The 17,076-nt window shown below is 41.3% G+C and overlaps 2 protein-coding genes across 4 annotated transcripts; both read right to left on the reverse strand.

The window, feature by feature from the left end:
• Positions 1-285: 285 nt before the first annotated feature.
• On the reverse strand, positions 286-4,934 carry LOC107217324. The gene is made up of 2 exons (XM_015654821.2): positions 4,393-4,934; positions 286-4,283 (listed from the first exon to the last, which is right to left on the reverse strand). The coding sequence occupies exon 2, from the start codon at positions 3,832-3,834 to the stop codon at positions 286-288; it is 3,549 nt and encodes a 1,182-aa protein (XP_015510307.2). The 5' UTR covers positions 3,835-4,283; positions 4,393-4,934.
• A 2,598-nt stretch (positions 4,935-7,532) lies between these two features.
• On the reverse strand, positions 7,533-16,909 carry LOC107217343 (CD63 antigen). 3 transcript variants are annotated; one of them, XM_015654844.2, is made up of 5 exons: positions 16,542-16,909; positions 9,321-9,506; positions 9,052-9,237; positions 8,725-8,946; positions 7,533-8,607 (listed from the first exon to the last, which is right to left on the reverse strand). In XM_015654844.2, exons 1-5 carry the CDS (start codon positions 16,599-16,601, stop codon positions 8,533-8,535), a joined length of 729 nt encoding a protein of 242 aa, XP_015510330.2. In that variant the 5' UTR covers positions 16,602-16,909; the 3' UTR covers positions 7,533-8,532. The 3 variants fall into 3 exon arrangements, with proteins under 3 accessions (XP_015510330.2, XP_046597631.1, XP_015510329.2); XM_046741675.1 differs by lacking the exon at positions 16,542-16,909 and adding an exon at positions 15,401-15,490; XM_015654843.2 differs by lacking the exon at positions 16,542-16,909 and adding an exon at positions 13,071-13,399.
• Positions 16,910-17,076: the final 167 nt, after the last annotated feature.

Below are 17,076 nucleotides of genomic sequence, written 5' to 3' on the forward strand. Positions count from 1 at the left end.
GAATTACATGACGTCATTATTAATCCGATATGTAACATCACGGATTGCGAGTATGAGAATTTTTTTTAAATGCATATTTATTTATTGGAAAAAAAATTAAAAGCCGTTCACAGTAAAAATAAGAACGGCTTGAAATGAAATACAAGGTTTTAGTTTATAAAGTTTAAAACATGTGTGAAAAGAGTCGTTGACAATATTCAGGGTTATTTGACATCGAGAATGTTACAGTGACAAAAAATATGATCCTTGTAGTTGATGTTAGGTTTTGATATTTGACTACATTTTCTAGTCCGTGTCCATATCAACTGATCTTGGTGTTTTGCGATAACCCCAAGGTAACGTGTCTGTCGTATCGGGTAGCAACTGCCGCTTATCGTCGTCAGGATTAAGAGCCAGTTTATCTTGCTCGACAGTATTTACCGCATGGAAATTAGACCGAAAAGTATGTTGCTTGAAACGCCGAGTTTTCATTTCATTCAAACACTCCAAATAGTGCTCAAACTTTACATTGTTTTCGACGACAGGTTTCGTCACACCCTTGGCTTTTTTTTTATCAGGCTCATTTTCAATACGTAAGCAGTACATCTTGCTGCGCAAGCCCACAAACTCTCTTAACAATTTTCCCTCACATTCGTCTTTCATGAGACCTACAACCTTCTTGTTTTCTTGCTTAATGCCATATCTATTCTGAGAATCGTAGTTCGAGGTGTCGAATTTATGGATGTCACGTTTCATGATTTCGTAAATATCTGGACATTGTACCTCATAGATGAGGCTGTCTGTGTCGGTGTATAATAATTTGCAACGATCTGCGAATTGAGATATCATGTAATCGTAGTGAAAATCGTAGAGGTGTGTTTTCGATAGGTCTAACACACAAAACCCAACATATATCGGTTTATCTAGCAAAATTTCCATCCTCCCCAACTCCACAGCAACAAGATTGTCGTCAAACACAGAAACACTGCGAAAATTGGGTTTTGCGAAAAGAGCTTCCGCCCCGTATCTCCCTTTCCACTTTGTTACAAGTTTAACGTCCACTCGTTTTCTTACATTTTCCATGGTCTTACCGGCAATCGCATTATTCATGAGTTTGTAAAACTCTTCCTCAAACTTATTTCTAGCGTTCATTCGTTTTTCGCTATTCAACTCTATGTATTTTCTTAACCAAGGCGATTGATCGAATTTCAATACTCTGTGAATATTGGTGAGTCGAAGACCATTTCGTAAAGCTTGCTGCAAATTTCGGTAATGCAAAATGTACCGAGTCTTGTCGTACAAGGTTGTCAATAACTTGGATTGCTTCGAGCCAGGAGGCTCCCTGTGCTCCGGACACAGAGGTAGGTCACGGTGTTTGTCGTGAATAGCTTCAGGGTACTCCAAGTCGACTTCCAGTATGTATCCAACCGACGAGTCATCGGCTACGTTCTGGAAATTTAAATCGCTGGGGTTGGACACCCATTCAAAGCCACCTTCGGGGAGCGGCTGCATCATCGCCCAGCCGTAAAGATTATTGATGTCGTAGTACATGAGATATTTCGAATCTTCGTCCGGGTTGTAGTCCGGCATGTATTTGTTGTTGGCTTTGGCATATCGATTGGAACACTGACTCACGCCACCCCTGATACCTTTCTCAATAAACGTTACCATATCTATATCGGTCATCAAGGGCAATTCAATCTTGGTATATTTAAGCATCGCGTCCCACGTTAGGCCTGGAGCTGTGTAATAGTGAGCTGGATCGAGACCGTAGGCCTCGAGACAACTGTGTCGGAAATTTTCAAAGACATCCGCCAAGAGTAGAACGTCCGTTTTTAGGTATAGGTCGGAGTATTTACCCAATGTTTGGATGCCAAATTCTTTCCAGACTGTTTCCGCATGCTTGTAATCTTTGTCAGAGACGTCGCTACTGTTCAAAACGCTGTAAAATTTCCCCTTCGGTGGTAGCTTGGATTCGTCAAGCTTTTCCAACGCGTCGAGATATTCGTAGGGAAATACGCCTTTTCGTGTCAGAAGCTTCAGTTTCTCGTCTGTGATAGGAGAAAATTCGCTTTTCACTATTTTCAACTCTTGAAGATTCGACGCCAGTTCCTCCAACGAAAGGTTCATAAATCGGAAAGAGTCGATGAATCGAAGGTTTATTTTATCTCTGCCTTTGATATATTTTGTAAATGATATGTACCGTTCTTTGGTCAGCGGCAAAAGACTTATACGACCTTCAAAACCCCTGGAAATGTCTTTGATGAGGAAATGAGCATCGTATCCACTCAGGTTGTGGAAGACGATTGGCACCGCACGGGAATCCTGTCTCTTTAGGTTGCAATCTTTGTGTGCCGGGCCTAGATAATTTCCCGTGAGATGGCAGTGGTCCTTCACTTTTTCCTCCCACAGGATTTCCCTTTCGCAAATGTGGCAAGTTGATGAGTTGTTAAATTCCGCTTTCTGGTCTGCGGTCAGTTCATTTATTCGTTTCGGATCCCAGAACACTAGCTCAATGTCTTCAACCAACTGTTCAAGCTGTTTCACAAACCATTCGGCAGGCTTCGAATCTTGATGATCACTATTTCGATAGCTACGGTAAAAGGATAGTTTGTCGTCATAATTGCACTTGAAGTAGAATCCTACGTCAAATGGTTCATGATTGTGTATCAATTTGGTTTTGGAAGTACTTTGAACTTGTGGAACTGGCTTCAGAAGGCATTCGAAATCAGCATAAACAATAAACGGCACCTTGTACTTATTCTTGAAATTCTTAAACATGAGAGTATTGTTTCCCGGTTTAGGCAGCACGACCTTGCCCTCATTCAAATTTTCACAATCTAGTTCATGTTGAATCAACTTTTCTTTTTTTCGAAAATAGCACAGACACCGATCACATATGTGTTTTTTTATTTTCTCTTTTGAAACGCCGTGGATCAATCGCGACAGATTTTTGACCCAAACATAATGATATCGGATTTCCACCTCCTCATCGCTTTTCCCATCTTGCTCTACTTCCGATCCTTCATCGAAGTAATAATTTTGTATCATAAGTAAAGTTACATGTTTTTCTTTCTTCAGAGTAGTTTTGTGGTGAAGATGTACTGTGAACTTTCCGTTCTTCTTTTGCAGATCAAAGAGGTTAATAGAAATATCATTCTGTTTCTCAAAATCCGGAATCTTTATCGGTAGTACGGGGAATTCAATTCCATCGAAGTTCAATTCACGTTCGTATTTTTTGTAGTTCGAAACTCGCTGCGCATTGGGACACGGATGTAGGGCAGACAACACGGCCCATTTGAAACATTCGTTGTCCTTGTTCCGCACATTGACGCAAGCTGTTTTATTCTTGATAGCTGAGGGTAATTTAATATGTGAGCCAACTCGCATAGGATTGTACTTGTTGATGTTAATTCTTAAGTTATCAATCGAACTGAAGGCCCAACCTGAGCCCAGTTCTTCAAACTCTTCCATTTTTTTGAGGGTAGGATCGACTACATTTCTTAAAAACCAATCTTTCAGATCGGTCGTTCGTAGAATCTCTGAATTCTTTGTGCTAAAATATTTATCTTCAAGAATCTTCTCATCGTTTTTCGAATCAAAATATTTGGCTGTCAAAACAGTGTTTACTTTCAAGGCATTCTTTTTTTTCAATGCGGATTCAATCTGCTTTTCAAAAAGTGTCTGTGATTCTTCCATAAAAGCTTTCGTATCCACGTGTTTGAAGTTCACTATCATTCCTGTTTGTATGCGACACTTAAAAGCTTCCTCTAAATTATACCACTTGACTCTATTACTACCGTTTTCCAGTAAATTCTCCAGTTGTATTCTTTCAGTATAACTTTCAGCAGCCATGATGATACGCTGAATTCAATCACTCAATAAAACGTCTAATCGACCTTTGTTCTTCGCGCGTACTTTGCAGCTCACTCGATATACATATGTCGAAATACTGTGACCAAATAATTCAGGTTCAGCCCTTTGATAGCGATGAATTCTTCAAAAATTCCGTTAATTGTTTCTCAAGAATGCATTATTTATCTTAAGAGCATCCGGTAATTATTTTTTTGGTGTATCGCATTCGACGGTCCGCACCTTTGAACTCGAAGTACGCGTTGAAATCCGATATCCGAGTTACGCCGTCTTCAAGTGCGCGATACCTCAATTATGAAAAATGCATAAGGAGGTGATGTTAGAAGCGGTCCGAAATACTTGTATTCTCGTCTTTTCTGCGGGATCTTGAAAGTCAAATTCAAGCTGAAGCCGATGTCGACTTAGTCGATTACAAGATGGAATACGGCGTGCTGAAAGTAATGATCGTGCTCGTTAGCTGATTCGTTCTGATCGCTTTGACGTAGCAGAGTAGAAGAAGCCTTCTCCTCAGATATACAATGTCATTGATTCTTCGCTCACCTTTACAACTGTGCAGTGATTTTTCCTTATTCCCTTTCCCATAGCATCCGAAGAATGCGATTAAGAACACTTTCGAGGACTATCAGCCTAATGACTTGAGCCCCAACGCTCTCACTAATTTTCCGATAGTCGTCCAAATTCCAGGTGTATCGAAACGCCAAATTCAAGGAGGAAAAAATCAACTAGCTACAAAGAAATTAGCACACATAGTATGAAAAATATTAATTCGTACGACGCAGCTTATACAATAATGTTATAGTCCGACATAATGATGTCAGAACTTGAGCGTTACGTGTTGGTTTTATCTTTTGTTGGACCTATATGTAAAAGGAAATCGTTACGAGGAAGTCGAACCACATTGCTGACTCATCCGCGATGACGATCCGACGACGAAACTTCTATAATGTTCCAATTTCACAGGAAGAACTTTGTTTCCGTACGATGAATCATTGCATCGATTTTCTGGTTCGGCGGTACTTGATAAAAATATAAATTGAAAACAATCGAGTGACCTTTGATACACCTAACACATCTTGATTTAACCATATACTGTGTAATTAAAATCGATAAGAATTTTTCAGTAAGAAATTACACTTTCACCGACAAAACGCGTCGCTAAATGCAATGAGACCAATATGCTCATTCAGCTCACTAGTGTCCCCGGTAGGTCGCAGGACACATTAATAACCCTCATTATCAAATTTGGCGGTTAATTTGAAGCACGGTCTTACATACAGGTCCGGAAACTAGTAGGGTGGGGAATTACTCAGATAATGAGGCAAAACCGTGGTTCTCGTCTTCGCCGTCTACAGCGCTGCCCCCTCGGAGAGAGCCAATCACAAATCAGATCCTAACAGCTAATTTTTCGGAATCAAAAATCCTGAATAACGCTCAAAAATGAAGAAAGATGCGAATAAAAAATGATTGAGATGTTTACCAGCATTCCATGGCGGGCGTGATAATTGTTTTATTTTAACGGAATCCTCAAATGTTTAAGTCAATAAAATCCATAAACATCAAGCGAGGGCTCACAACTTTTGAGACAGTTTGAGATCTTGTGTAGATGATCCACCGTTCGCACACTTTACACTGAGTTATGAATTGTTAAAAACTTCGATGAGCAGGTTATCTTATCGGTGTATATCGATATTTATCATACCCCGGGCCAATGGCGCCCCTAGCGGATAGATAGGAAACAAGACCGTGTGCCTCACTAACGGTGACACCCGCTACCACTCAAAAGTGCCGGAGTTACCAGACCTGTATGTAAGACCGTGATTTGAAGTCAATTTTTTTTTACAAACAACACATTGCGGGTAAAAAAAAAAAGTATCTGGCAATACAACGGTACGTTTATACAGTGAAATACGCAATGTATGATAGAGCATGGAGTACACGAGTAAGAAAAATGTATTGAACGTATAAGCTGTTTCAAAAACAATAACCAAAACTATTAACGTTGTTCACCTTACGTTCAGGACTCAAAATAGTTACACCGTTCACGGTGCTCGCAATATTCACACTTGTTACAAAGACCAATCAGTTTACACCGTTTTTAACATCTTACGTACCGTGTCTAAGCTCTTTGGCCAATAAACTTTCCAGCTTTTGTGTTAGTTGGAGCTTCGTTTGCTTTTTTAAACTCCTGTTTCTCTTCGCGAAAACCGTGCCTCCCAATAGCGCCGTATTCGGTTAAATAATATCACGAACGATCGATTACTTTCCGTAGAACATGAACTAAAAGTGCTTCACTTCTCTGATAGAATTTCTTCCGGTTCTTTGGATATACTTAGTTGCATGAATTATACATCTTATCACAGCTTTTTAAGTAAGCTTTCCGTGCAAGCGCTGCTCTAAAATCATTTTCTGCCTCATGCCTGAGCCCATGAGTGTTGATCAGCGTAGATTATCACCAATATTAAGAATAGTTTGTGATTCGCACAACCAACGTTATTTTCGATATTGAAATTTTCTGGCACTCTGCACGGCAATTAAATGTTAAACCAAAACCGTTCTGCACAAATGTCCACGCGTTAATATAACGCGTCGTGTCCGCTTTGTTAACAGGTGATAACGAAAATCGATAAGATGATTCGTATTTCATGAATGTAAAACATTTACCTGAATGTTATAAAAATATCGTATGTAGTAGATGATAGATTAAGAACGGCTAACGGACCAGGAAACAATGCTGGGCGTTTTATTTCAATTTCGTTGAGATGCGGTGTCTCGTGATTGTGACAAGAATAAATTTTGAAATGTAAAATAACCGAACGAATATAAATTACAGGCAACACCCGTGAAATTCATTCGGAACTATCGGTCTGTGGAATGGAAATGATAATTTTTATGTCAAACGAAACTGTGATTGTGTAGATAATTATATGAGGCATATTTTGAGACTATTTAATTACAATATCACCTCTCGGTTTTGGCATCGATCATAAAGCTGCGCGAGAGAAATAGTTTCGTTGCAAGTATATCCAATTGTTAATATCCAGCGTTGACGTTATTATCGAATGTCTTACGGCTGTGCTTTCCAATATAAAATTCAAAGTCTCCCATTTTTTTTTCGAATCGTTTGATATAACCCAGTCCGAACAATCGTTATTACGTTGAATGATCCTTTTTGAAAAATCACGCGAATCGGGTGAGATCTCATCTGCCTGAGAAAAATTTGGGAGAGTTGTGATTTTACAAAATGAGGCATGGATCTAACGGATCCCGTTGAAAAAAAGTAGACAGTTTCGTTCCCCGTTCCAACTTCGTACGATGCGCGTGTCACGCATCGTAATTTCGCGTCGGAATGACGAATTGTAGTAATACGTTGATCACGATTGAGTTTTTTCACGACTCAAAACGCCGAATACCAAGAAGACGACGTAATCAATTTAGCCTATACATATAATCAGCAGATACGATTCATACGCATTGATACCTGTAACGATATTTTACGGGTAAATATGTTAGAGGAAACGAAACATGCAATGCTCTGAGCCTAAGCGTATGCGGTTTCGGTATGAAAGATTGATTGTCGTATATGGAATGTATTGGGCTACCTAAAAGATTGATAATAATCTAGATCCGGAAGATGATGGGTAAATGTAAGAATAAAGAGCGTGGTTAATTAAACCTTGGTGTAAATTTAGCAATATTTTTTTTTATTTAAAATATTTTGTATACTTAGATGTATAGGTACATAAAATGTGTATAAATTTTTGTGTTGCTCCATTTGGGGAAAAAAAAATAAATAAAAAAAAAAAAAACTCGTGTACATCTACCGTAAGGAATTATTGTATACATAGTGTAACGGTGTATAATAGTAAAATTATTATTACGGTGACGGAGGAGAAAAAAAGAGCCTCGCGCTAATGAAAAAGCCACAAATCGTAGAATTCACAGCTTCGTACACAAGAAGCAGATAAAATATAATAATAAATATATTATCATAGTGTATAGTCGAGATTTACGTAACTAGGACGAAAAGAAAAACAATGAAACGAAAGAAAAAAAAAAAAAAAAAAATTTACAATTGAGAAATCTCCAAGCGAGGAGAAAAAACAAATTTTTCGATACAACCGTGTTACATTATTATTCATGGTGAAAGAATTTCATCTCCTTGCATTTCAAGCATCATATCATACGTATCAGCTTTGCAAGTAAACTACAGTTTTTCATCATCCAAGTTTATTATCTACGGTAAATAATTTCTCCCCGATACAACCGCACTGCGTTGTCATAAGTTATTGGCGAGCAGTTGTTTTTAATTACGACTCCAATTAATGAGACGATCAGACCAACATGACCGAGGATGTCGAACCAGCCGGTGAAAATAGGTTTTGTACATTGTTATCGTTGCACCCGTAGTGCGTATTATTCGTTTACAATTTCTCGCTTTATATAATTTTTTTTCTAGAATTTAGTTGTAGCTTTCCATTGTTTTCTTGTTTTTCAAATGCTTTTCACGAACTCGACGAGATCAACCTCGGCCGATCCTCCCACGCACGCCGCGTGCAAAATACGAGTAATATATGCAAATTAGCAAGGATATTGTATTGAAATTGGCTTTCGAATGTTACACAGAATTTTCGATCTCCACGCGGTATTTTCTTCGATCGATTTATGTCAGTCGAGTTACATTTACACCCTGTAGCCTCTTCGGTCGTCGTTCCTGATCGAGTTCGCCAAACACAGGGCGAATATTATTCCGACCAACTGAAAAAGGAAAGTATAAAAAACATTCGTTAATTAAGCACAGAAACATATGTGAACCTCGTGTTTCACTCTAAGATATAATACTAATTTCTAAAGAAATAATTCTAAAAATCTTACCTCGGTTGCAGCAACGCCGATGGCAATTCCGCCAATGATCTTTGCGAAGCTGCCGAAGAATTCCTCCAGAGCGTCGAGACAACCTGTTTCGTATACCGTTGACGATGATGCGCAATTGACATTCTCAGCATTTCCGCAGCAACTCCAGGGGATGGCGGTGCTGTTGGTGAAGTAGGAACGATTGGTGTAGTCCTCGGATGAAGCTATTCCGCAGCAATTTAACTGCGATAGAAAGTGAGGTAATTGCGTTATCGATTGGTCCGAGTATCGCTGCATTTCGTTTCAAATATGGCCTGTGAATTGTAAATTTTTTTTTTCGGGACTCACATTGCTCTGTACCACGTCGATAACGGCCTGTTCATTTTCGCTGGACCAGTATTTCGCGAATAGGTCTTTGTAAGTGGTGGCGATGTCCTGTGTCCACTCGTCGGTACCGACATCCTTGTATATGAGGAAGGCCCAGACACCGATGGCGATTTGGATGATCAGGATAGCGAGAAGGAAGACGGCGAACTGGAATGTAATCGCGTTGGTTAGCCGGAGTCGGAAGAAGCCTTCTTCGAGGATGTACGATATTATTCACTCTTTATACTCACCGTTACCACCATGCAGTGATTCTCCCTTATTGTTCCGCAGCATCCGAAGAATGCGATTACGAATATTATCGAGCCAAGGATTATCAGCGCGATTGCTGGAGCTCCGACGGTTTCGCTAATTTTTTGGTAGTCGTCCAATTCCAGATGTATCCAAACGCCAAATCCAAGAAGGACTAAACCGACCAACTGTGAAAGAATTAAGGTACAGAGTGTGAGTATTGTTCATTCTTACGACGTTACTTATATGATTACGTTGTGGTCAGGAATACCGAGGTTGGAACTTGGGGCATTTCGCAATGATTTCATTTTTTCTCGGACTTGTAATTCAAGGGAAACCGCATCGTCCGCCTGCAAGGGACGATTACTGACCCAGATCGGTTGTTCGTTGAAAGTGCGTCTGACTCACAGCCGTTGGTGATAACGAACAGTGATATCTCTAAAACGCTGTAAGCCCCCTGGTTACGGTTCAATCAGAGGCGAATACACGCGAACTCGTATTCATTTCAACACGAATTACGACAAAATCGGGCATAATGCATTTACTGTTCGCGATCGTCGAGGAATCCCGAATCGACGAGACCTCCGAATCTGTCGAAAATTCTGGATTAACAGCGCAAAGACGTGAAAAGTCCTGATTAAATGTGTGAAGAATCGCGACGAAGGACTCTAGCAGCAGCATCGGCATCGCCTTAACGAGACGCGAATTTATCCTTCCTCTGGAAACTAAAGTCGGTCAGATGCCGGCGGCTGCAATCGCATAACGGATCACGGTTTGCCAATTCGTACGGTTATGCGATAAGCCCTGACAGATAAGCCGCATATTCGTATTACTCACATGTTTACGAGCCACTCGAAACGGGCTTTCGATACGTAACTATATGTAGAATAATCGGACGACCATCGTTTCCAGGCAAGGTGCCTGCCGAAGCTTGCAGTGTTCGAATTTGGATACATTGTTAAAATTTTATCAACCTCGTTACAATGTCACGCGCATTCCACGATGCTTGAGATCATTTTTTGCCAAAAAATCGCGGAGCGGTGAAATATTTCTCGGCTTGCATCATGATGCAACTCTTGGTTTTCTGAGGAGACGTGAAACTGAAATTAGCAGCCAGCGTTATCATCCAAACGCGTTAAATTCTTTGGAAACACAAAAAACCAATTCAGTCTTCTCCTCATAATTCTATAAAAGTATCGGAGGTTCGAAACATTTCAAAAAATTTTAATTATCAGTCTTGACTACCTCATTCGAACGAACATTAAAGAACGTTCAATTTTTAACCCTGGCCGCTAGCTTCAGCTTCGTCGAGACGACGGGCACTGTTAACGGACGATAACCACTTCCTGGAATGAAAATATAATCTGGTATTTTTTTTTTTAACTTAGTGTGAGTGAACCGAGAGTGTTTCAACGGTCTCTGCCTCGAATTCGAGCGTCGAAAATTTTCGATTATTTTATCTATCATTAGCGTTGCTCAAGATAAGAAATTATCGTCGCCTGGACTGAGTAGGCAGCTAACAAAAAGCCCCGTTCCGAGTACACGCAGTATAATGCCGATAACTCGTTTCATAAGGAAAAAAAAAAAAAAAAAAAATGATTGCAAAGTATACTTTGAGGCCCAGTTTATTATACGACTATAAATCCGATTTCCGATTCTATTTCTTTCGGAAACATTTTTTAAATATCTTATAAGCGCGCGAAGTCCCAAAAAATAGTCGGCGTGCTTGTGCTTCTGTATGGGAAATGAGAAGATGGGTAAAATCGTGGATTATGCAACGGTGCAAATAATCACGCACGCAGCCATGACAAAGGCCTTCTTATCGTCGACGTACCGTACGGCGCCATGTTTCGTCGTTCTCGCATTGGCAAACATAAGGCTGTACGGTGATGTTATCGTTTATTTGAAGAGTCGTAACCGGCTGAAAGATACCGGCTTGATACTTTTCGGAAAAAAATAAACTGGCCGTGCATTATACATCGCCTCGTGCGTTCCTCGCGGATCACGGTTCGCGAATATGCCGGCAAACCGACAACGCGGCGTTGAATCTACCGGTAACGAAAATTTTCATATAAATTTAGCACCGTGACTGTACGAGTGTCGTGGGTACCTATACATGCCATGCAACATTTGAGCCGGTATTCAAGGATGAAAGAATCTCACGAGCATAGGAGATGCCGGGGTCCGCGGCTTTTAGCTTCTTGCGTAATGCTCCTATTAATATACTTTATTATCGATACATCCACGCCGAGGTAAAAGGAAAATGCTACGAAGTTTAATTCGTTCGACGAGCTGAGGCGAATGTTGCGAAGAAGAACGAAGCGACAAAAGATGATATTTTATTGTAACGGATTACGGTCTCAATGAAATCCAGTTTTGCCTCGTTTCCAAGGACTCGGACGCAAATCATTCGCTCGTCCGGAAATTCTCTTTGGCGATGAGCAATCGGCGTTATCTATACAGTCACGGTTTTTTTCCACTGACTCGTAGAGAGGAAACAGCGTACGCTTAAATTTGTTTCAATGCGATATCATCGCGATCGTAAGAAAAGGTGTAATCGAAAATGAATTACTTTCAACGAAATATCTTAGCGCTTTTCCGGGCAAACGTCAAAACTGCTCGTTAACAATCGGGAGCTTATCTATTGTCGTTAATACCAGCCGGAACTTGAGTTTCAGAGAAAATAAATACACGTTTTCCGAAGAGCGGTGCAATGTCGGTATTGCCGGTCTGTCCCACCGGTGAAAGGAATTTTCATTTCTAACGGACGATCGAACGGTGAAAGCGAAAGGCGATACTTGGTATTCGTTGTCAGTCTCAATCACACCGACGCTTCGGAATTTAACTTCTCAGTTTAAGCGATTCCCGAATGGATCTGCAAGGTCTTCACGGGCGGTTCGGTTAGCCTTGGAAGACGATTTACGGAGAGTCCAAGGTGCGACGGTTCTGAGCCCATATCGGGAAACTACGTAAGATAATACCGAGTGAATGTTGTCATCATATGGAAAAACCCACGCTGAGTCAATTTCACCACGAACATTAACCCCGCACAGCTTGTGTCCGCGAGTGGAGTAAGAATTACACAAGTCTACGTTTTTTTTTTTTTTTTGTTTTAAATTTATTCTACCGAAGTGTTAATATTCGTAAAAGTAGTCCTGAATTTAATGTAAAACGACATTCATACGATATACACCACCTCACATTCTGAAAATATTTATTTCGATAGAGTCACTGTGAGAAAAGCATCTCTCCATGTATAACGTGAATAAGAGAGAATCATGACGTGATGCGTAAAAACAAAGTTGATATTCTGAATCGGCAGACCAAAGTCTATATATGCCTATTCATTCTATCGTGTACAATTATACAGAAAAATTTTTCCATCGCGGATCACAGTTACAGGCCTGAAGTGTCGACGCGTGAAACTTGATCGCATTTAACTATCCGCAAGTACACTTTTAGCCCGTAATTAGCAACGACAATTATTCATGGGAGCCAACACTGATCTCCTCTTATCGCCTAGCTGTACCCTTAGCTATTATCACGCGGCTATCCGTCAACAAAGGTGACAATTTATGTATCCGTAGGTGATTAGATTTACGATCTGTGCCTCAACAGTTCGGTAAACATCGTTGACTCATCCGTAATGACGATCCGACGACGATGCTTTGATAATGTTTCGATTTCACAGGGGGAACTTTGTTTGCGTACGATGAATCGTTGCATCGATTCTCGGGTAGAGCGGCACTTACCGAGAATATAAAGTTGAAGAGGAAAAGTAGCCATCTTATGCACTCACACGCGCAACTCATCTTGACTTAACAATATATCGCGCTATTGAAAACCGAGAAGAATTTTTCTTGTAGAAAACACGTTGCGAAACGTTTCAACTTCGTACGCGTACCGGAGCCAACTGATCAACAGCGACGTTCACTCTTGGCTTTTGGCTCTTGCCTCTAGAATTCTGGCTAACGCAACCACTGCTTTGATATACGAAGCAAATTGCCCGAAGCAAACCGAACTAACAGCTAGCCGAACGATTCACCCAACAGCCGGGGAATAACTGATTCTCCGCTACCATCCACTCTCAATATTTACAACATTACCCCCACATAGTTTCACAGTGAACGACGTCGCGTGTACAAGAAAAAGTCCAATCGTGCCCCATGCGCTTCTCAATCCCATATACATCGTGCAGACCACAAAACGACGTCAAGTATCTACAGTCGCTTGCGATACGTTATCAAATAACCGAGAAAATCCTTGCCGATTACAGGAAAACCGCAACCAGTCAGAGTCCAAGGAGTCAAGTATAATAACAACTTTACCACGACGTGGCAACGCTTACAATTCACGGATACCAATAACACGTAATGGTATAAAATTACAAGATCGCGAATAGCGAAGGTGGGTTGACGGCGGATGATCCATGCTGTGGGTACCATTGGTCCAAAGAAATCGTTTCGCCGCACGATCTTTGGTTCCAATGATTTTAGGTGATGATCGCGGCGTCATGTCGGAGGCGGAATGTTCTTATTCGGCCCACTGTACGCGGCTCTTATAATGGGGTGACGTCAGGGATTTTTTATTTAGCTAGAACGCGATGGCAGAGTTGGACGTGAGGCCGCCGCAGATCGGTCCGGCAACGCTGCGGCTGACGATCCCCACTGAAGTCCATAGAGAGACCAGTGTTCGAGGTGTGTACAAGGCACTTATTGCGCCGTTGCTCGGGTTCGTTCAATTGTAACGCATCCGTACACATACGCGTTTGGTTCGTAACCATTGCATGTTCGACCTAGGCACGAAGGAGAGGGACACACTCGTCATAGCCCTCCTCCTACGACGTGGCAGACAAGTGAGACCAGTTTGCGCTCGAGGTTAAACCGATGTCTCCTTTTCTCTCCCGTTCCATCCACCATTGTTGACTTTGCGTGAGAGAGAGAGAGAGAGAGAGAAGTCGTCACGGACCGAGTCTCGGGACACGATCTACTGGAGTAACTCTAGAGACCAGGTATACAGTTTCCTTGGATCCGGGACCAGCGGGATTCTGAGAACCTGTTGTACTAACTGCAGCCTCCTTCTCTCTGCCTAGGCGAAGAAGAGCTGTAGAAGTTTCTTCTCAGTCACATGCATCGCGGGATGATGTGATAATTTCAATAGTTTCGATGACTTCCCGTCAGATCCTACTTCGATAGAATCGATTGGTCGGATCAGCGGAGGGATTTTAATATACTCAAGGATTGGGTGGATGACAGATTTCTCCTCACTGACTTTGAACGACTTCGTGCGCATGGGTTCAATCGTGGTTTCTAATCTATTTCTCGGTAAGAGCGAACGACGTGTGTACGAGAATTGAATTCAATACAATTTCTTCGAGGAAATAATTTTCGTTCACCGAACGTTGGAAATTAACGCTGTAAAACTACGTTTCCGTGGCAATTAAATAATCTTTATTTTAATCAGGAATTTAATAAAATTTTCGTTAGGTCTTGACCGTAAAGGTATTTCGTATGAAAGAGCTTATTGAGGAATAAGCAATTCAATTCGTTCACGAAATAGTATTTCTTATTTGAATCGTAAGATAAGCTGCTCGTTTACTGTACGCAAAGCGTTGAGTGTATCGGTAAAGCTCGTATACGTGATAATGTTGATAGAAATCAAGGTAAAAAAAAGGCCGGAAATTTAATTCGATTAGATACTGCTATCTCAAAAATAGACTGTCGCTTGAAGGAAAAACCAAGAACTTGTACTAAAATTTTCATCGGTAGTTACTTGTCAGAGAAACGAAGTGCGTTGTTTTTTTTTAGATACAGCAAACCGAGATTAGTTTTTTTTTTTTTCTTTTTATTTCTTTTTTTTCAACAAATACTTCGTCAGCTTAATTAATCCGCTTGTTTTCGCGTAGGCTGAATAAAGTTGATTATTTGTTGTTGCACCGTTAAGGCGTCTTAATTATCATTGACGATGCTTGAACCAGGGCCAAGTTCGTGTACCAAAAGTTTAAATACACAAAGTAAGTGAATTTTCATGACTAATGGTGGTCCGAAAAGAAGATGATGTGGATAAGGAAAGATATTCAAACCTTCCTCATCTGCGTCTCGACCGAACGACGCGACGGAGTAAACACAACGTGCAGGTTCGAGAAATCGATACCCATGGCGCGACTCTTTATTGCCCATGCTGGAGGGTTAAACAACCAATTTCTCGGTCCAGACGTGACGCACTAGTTTTCCTCCAGACGAGGTTGGCGCCAGAATTTTCTGAAAGGGGTTGTCCGGGCGGATCGAAGAAACCGGGGCCATGCCGTGCAGCTTTTGCAGGCTTCGTGGCAAAGTATCATGAAATAAATCGTACAATTTTAAACCGACTTTGAAGGATCTGGCTTTTAGAAATATAAACTCGTTTACTTCGTTACGATTTACTAAGTGAATTTCAGGCGATAACGAGGCTGCGAATCAACGATTCTTCCTGACATCCGTTATTAAAGTATATAAAACGCTACCAACTTCAACCTCGTAAGAGTTTATCCTCGAAGTTCAAGCCGCCAAACCAGCCTTCAAACGGCGAACAATTATTGCCGCCTTTTTTCTAACTAATGAACCGTAACCGCGGAGGAACTTTCGGTAAAAAAAGGCGGCGTCGACTTCCGCCCGTACACCCCGGATGAAAAAATGCGGTATCTAAAGCGTCGATTTTCCGCAGACGATTCGGTCTCCGAGTTACCCGAGTTATCGTACACTTTTCAGCGTCTCAACTTCTCAGAGATGAAAAGAACCTCTGCAGGTAGTCAGCACCGCATTGTTCGGACCAGGTAGAGTCGGCTAGTCGGAATGCGAAGGGGCAAACAGGTTTCCCTTCGAAAATGACGCCGGCTGAACGTTACGGTGCAGCTGCATCCTCGCCGTTACGTCACGGCGAGATAAATAAATAAATGAATGAAAATGCAGAAGTGAGGAGGGATTTTATACAAACAAATTCCAATTTAGACGCAATTTTTGAGTTAGCTAAAAACCATCGCCTGTCTTAAGCAAATAAAACCAGTTTACGCGAGGCTGATGATTTAATTTCGAATTCGAGATTTGTTGGCTTTGAATCGCGTATCAAAGTTACAAGAAACTCGATGATACATCGGAGTGTCTCCGCTTCCGTAACAGCTTGCGATGTTTGCAGATGATATTAATTCGTCTAACAAGGTGTAAAGTAATCAGTTTGTAATAACTCACGACAAAGACGAAGTTGAATATGAAGAGGAGGTACTTGATACACGATATTCCGCAGCTCATGTTTGCTTCTGTTCCGTTACTTTCTTTCACAATTCAACGATGCAGCAGCGATTCTCCGCCGGTGTTCTTCAAGCCTCACTTTCGAAACTCTGGTTGTTCTCGGCTGCGATATCCTTGACGTGTCGGTTCTCGATAATTATTGGAGGGGTATACGGTGTTCGGTCTGACTATGAAGGCTCCGCTCTGCTCCCTGTCGGCTTCGCACTGTGGCACAGATTCGACTGACTCCAAGCCCGCGCTACGCTTCGGTGTAAAGCAGGCGCCCCCCTGTCCCAGGAGCTTTTATCTATCACTCGACACTCGAGATAGTAGAAAAGAGATAGGGACCAGTCGACCTGGTCGATTGCGAATGAATTTTCGTCGCGCTTTTCCGACGGTTGAAGAAAGGAGTATCGCAAGTTTGTTAAAGAAAACGAATATAAGCGAAGGGCCAGTTTGAACTGGGAAATTCACCCTCTGAAGGTCCGAGGAAAAA

The sequence above is a fragment of the Neodiprion lecontei genome, chromosome 5 (genome assembly GCF_021901455.1).
Source record: "Neodiprion lecontei isolate iyNeoLeco1 chromosome 5, iyNeoLeco1.1, whole genome shotgun sequence".
Classification (NCBI taxonomy): domain Eukaryota; kingdom Metazoa; phylum Arthropoda; class Insecta; order Hymenoptera; family Diprionidae; genus Neodiprion; species Neodiprion lecontei.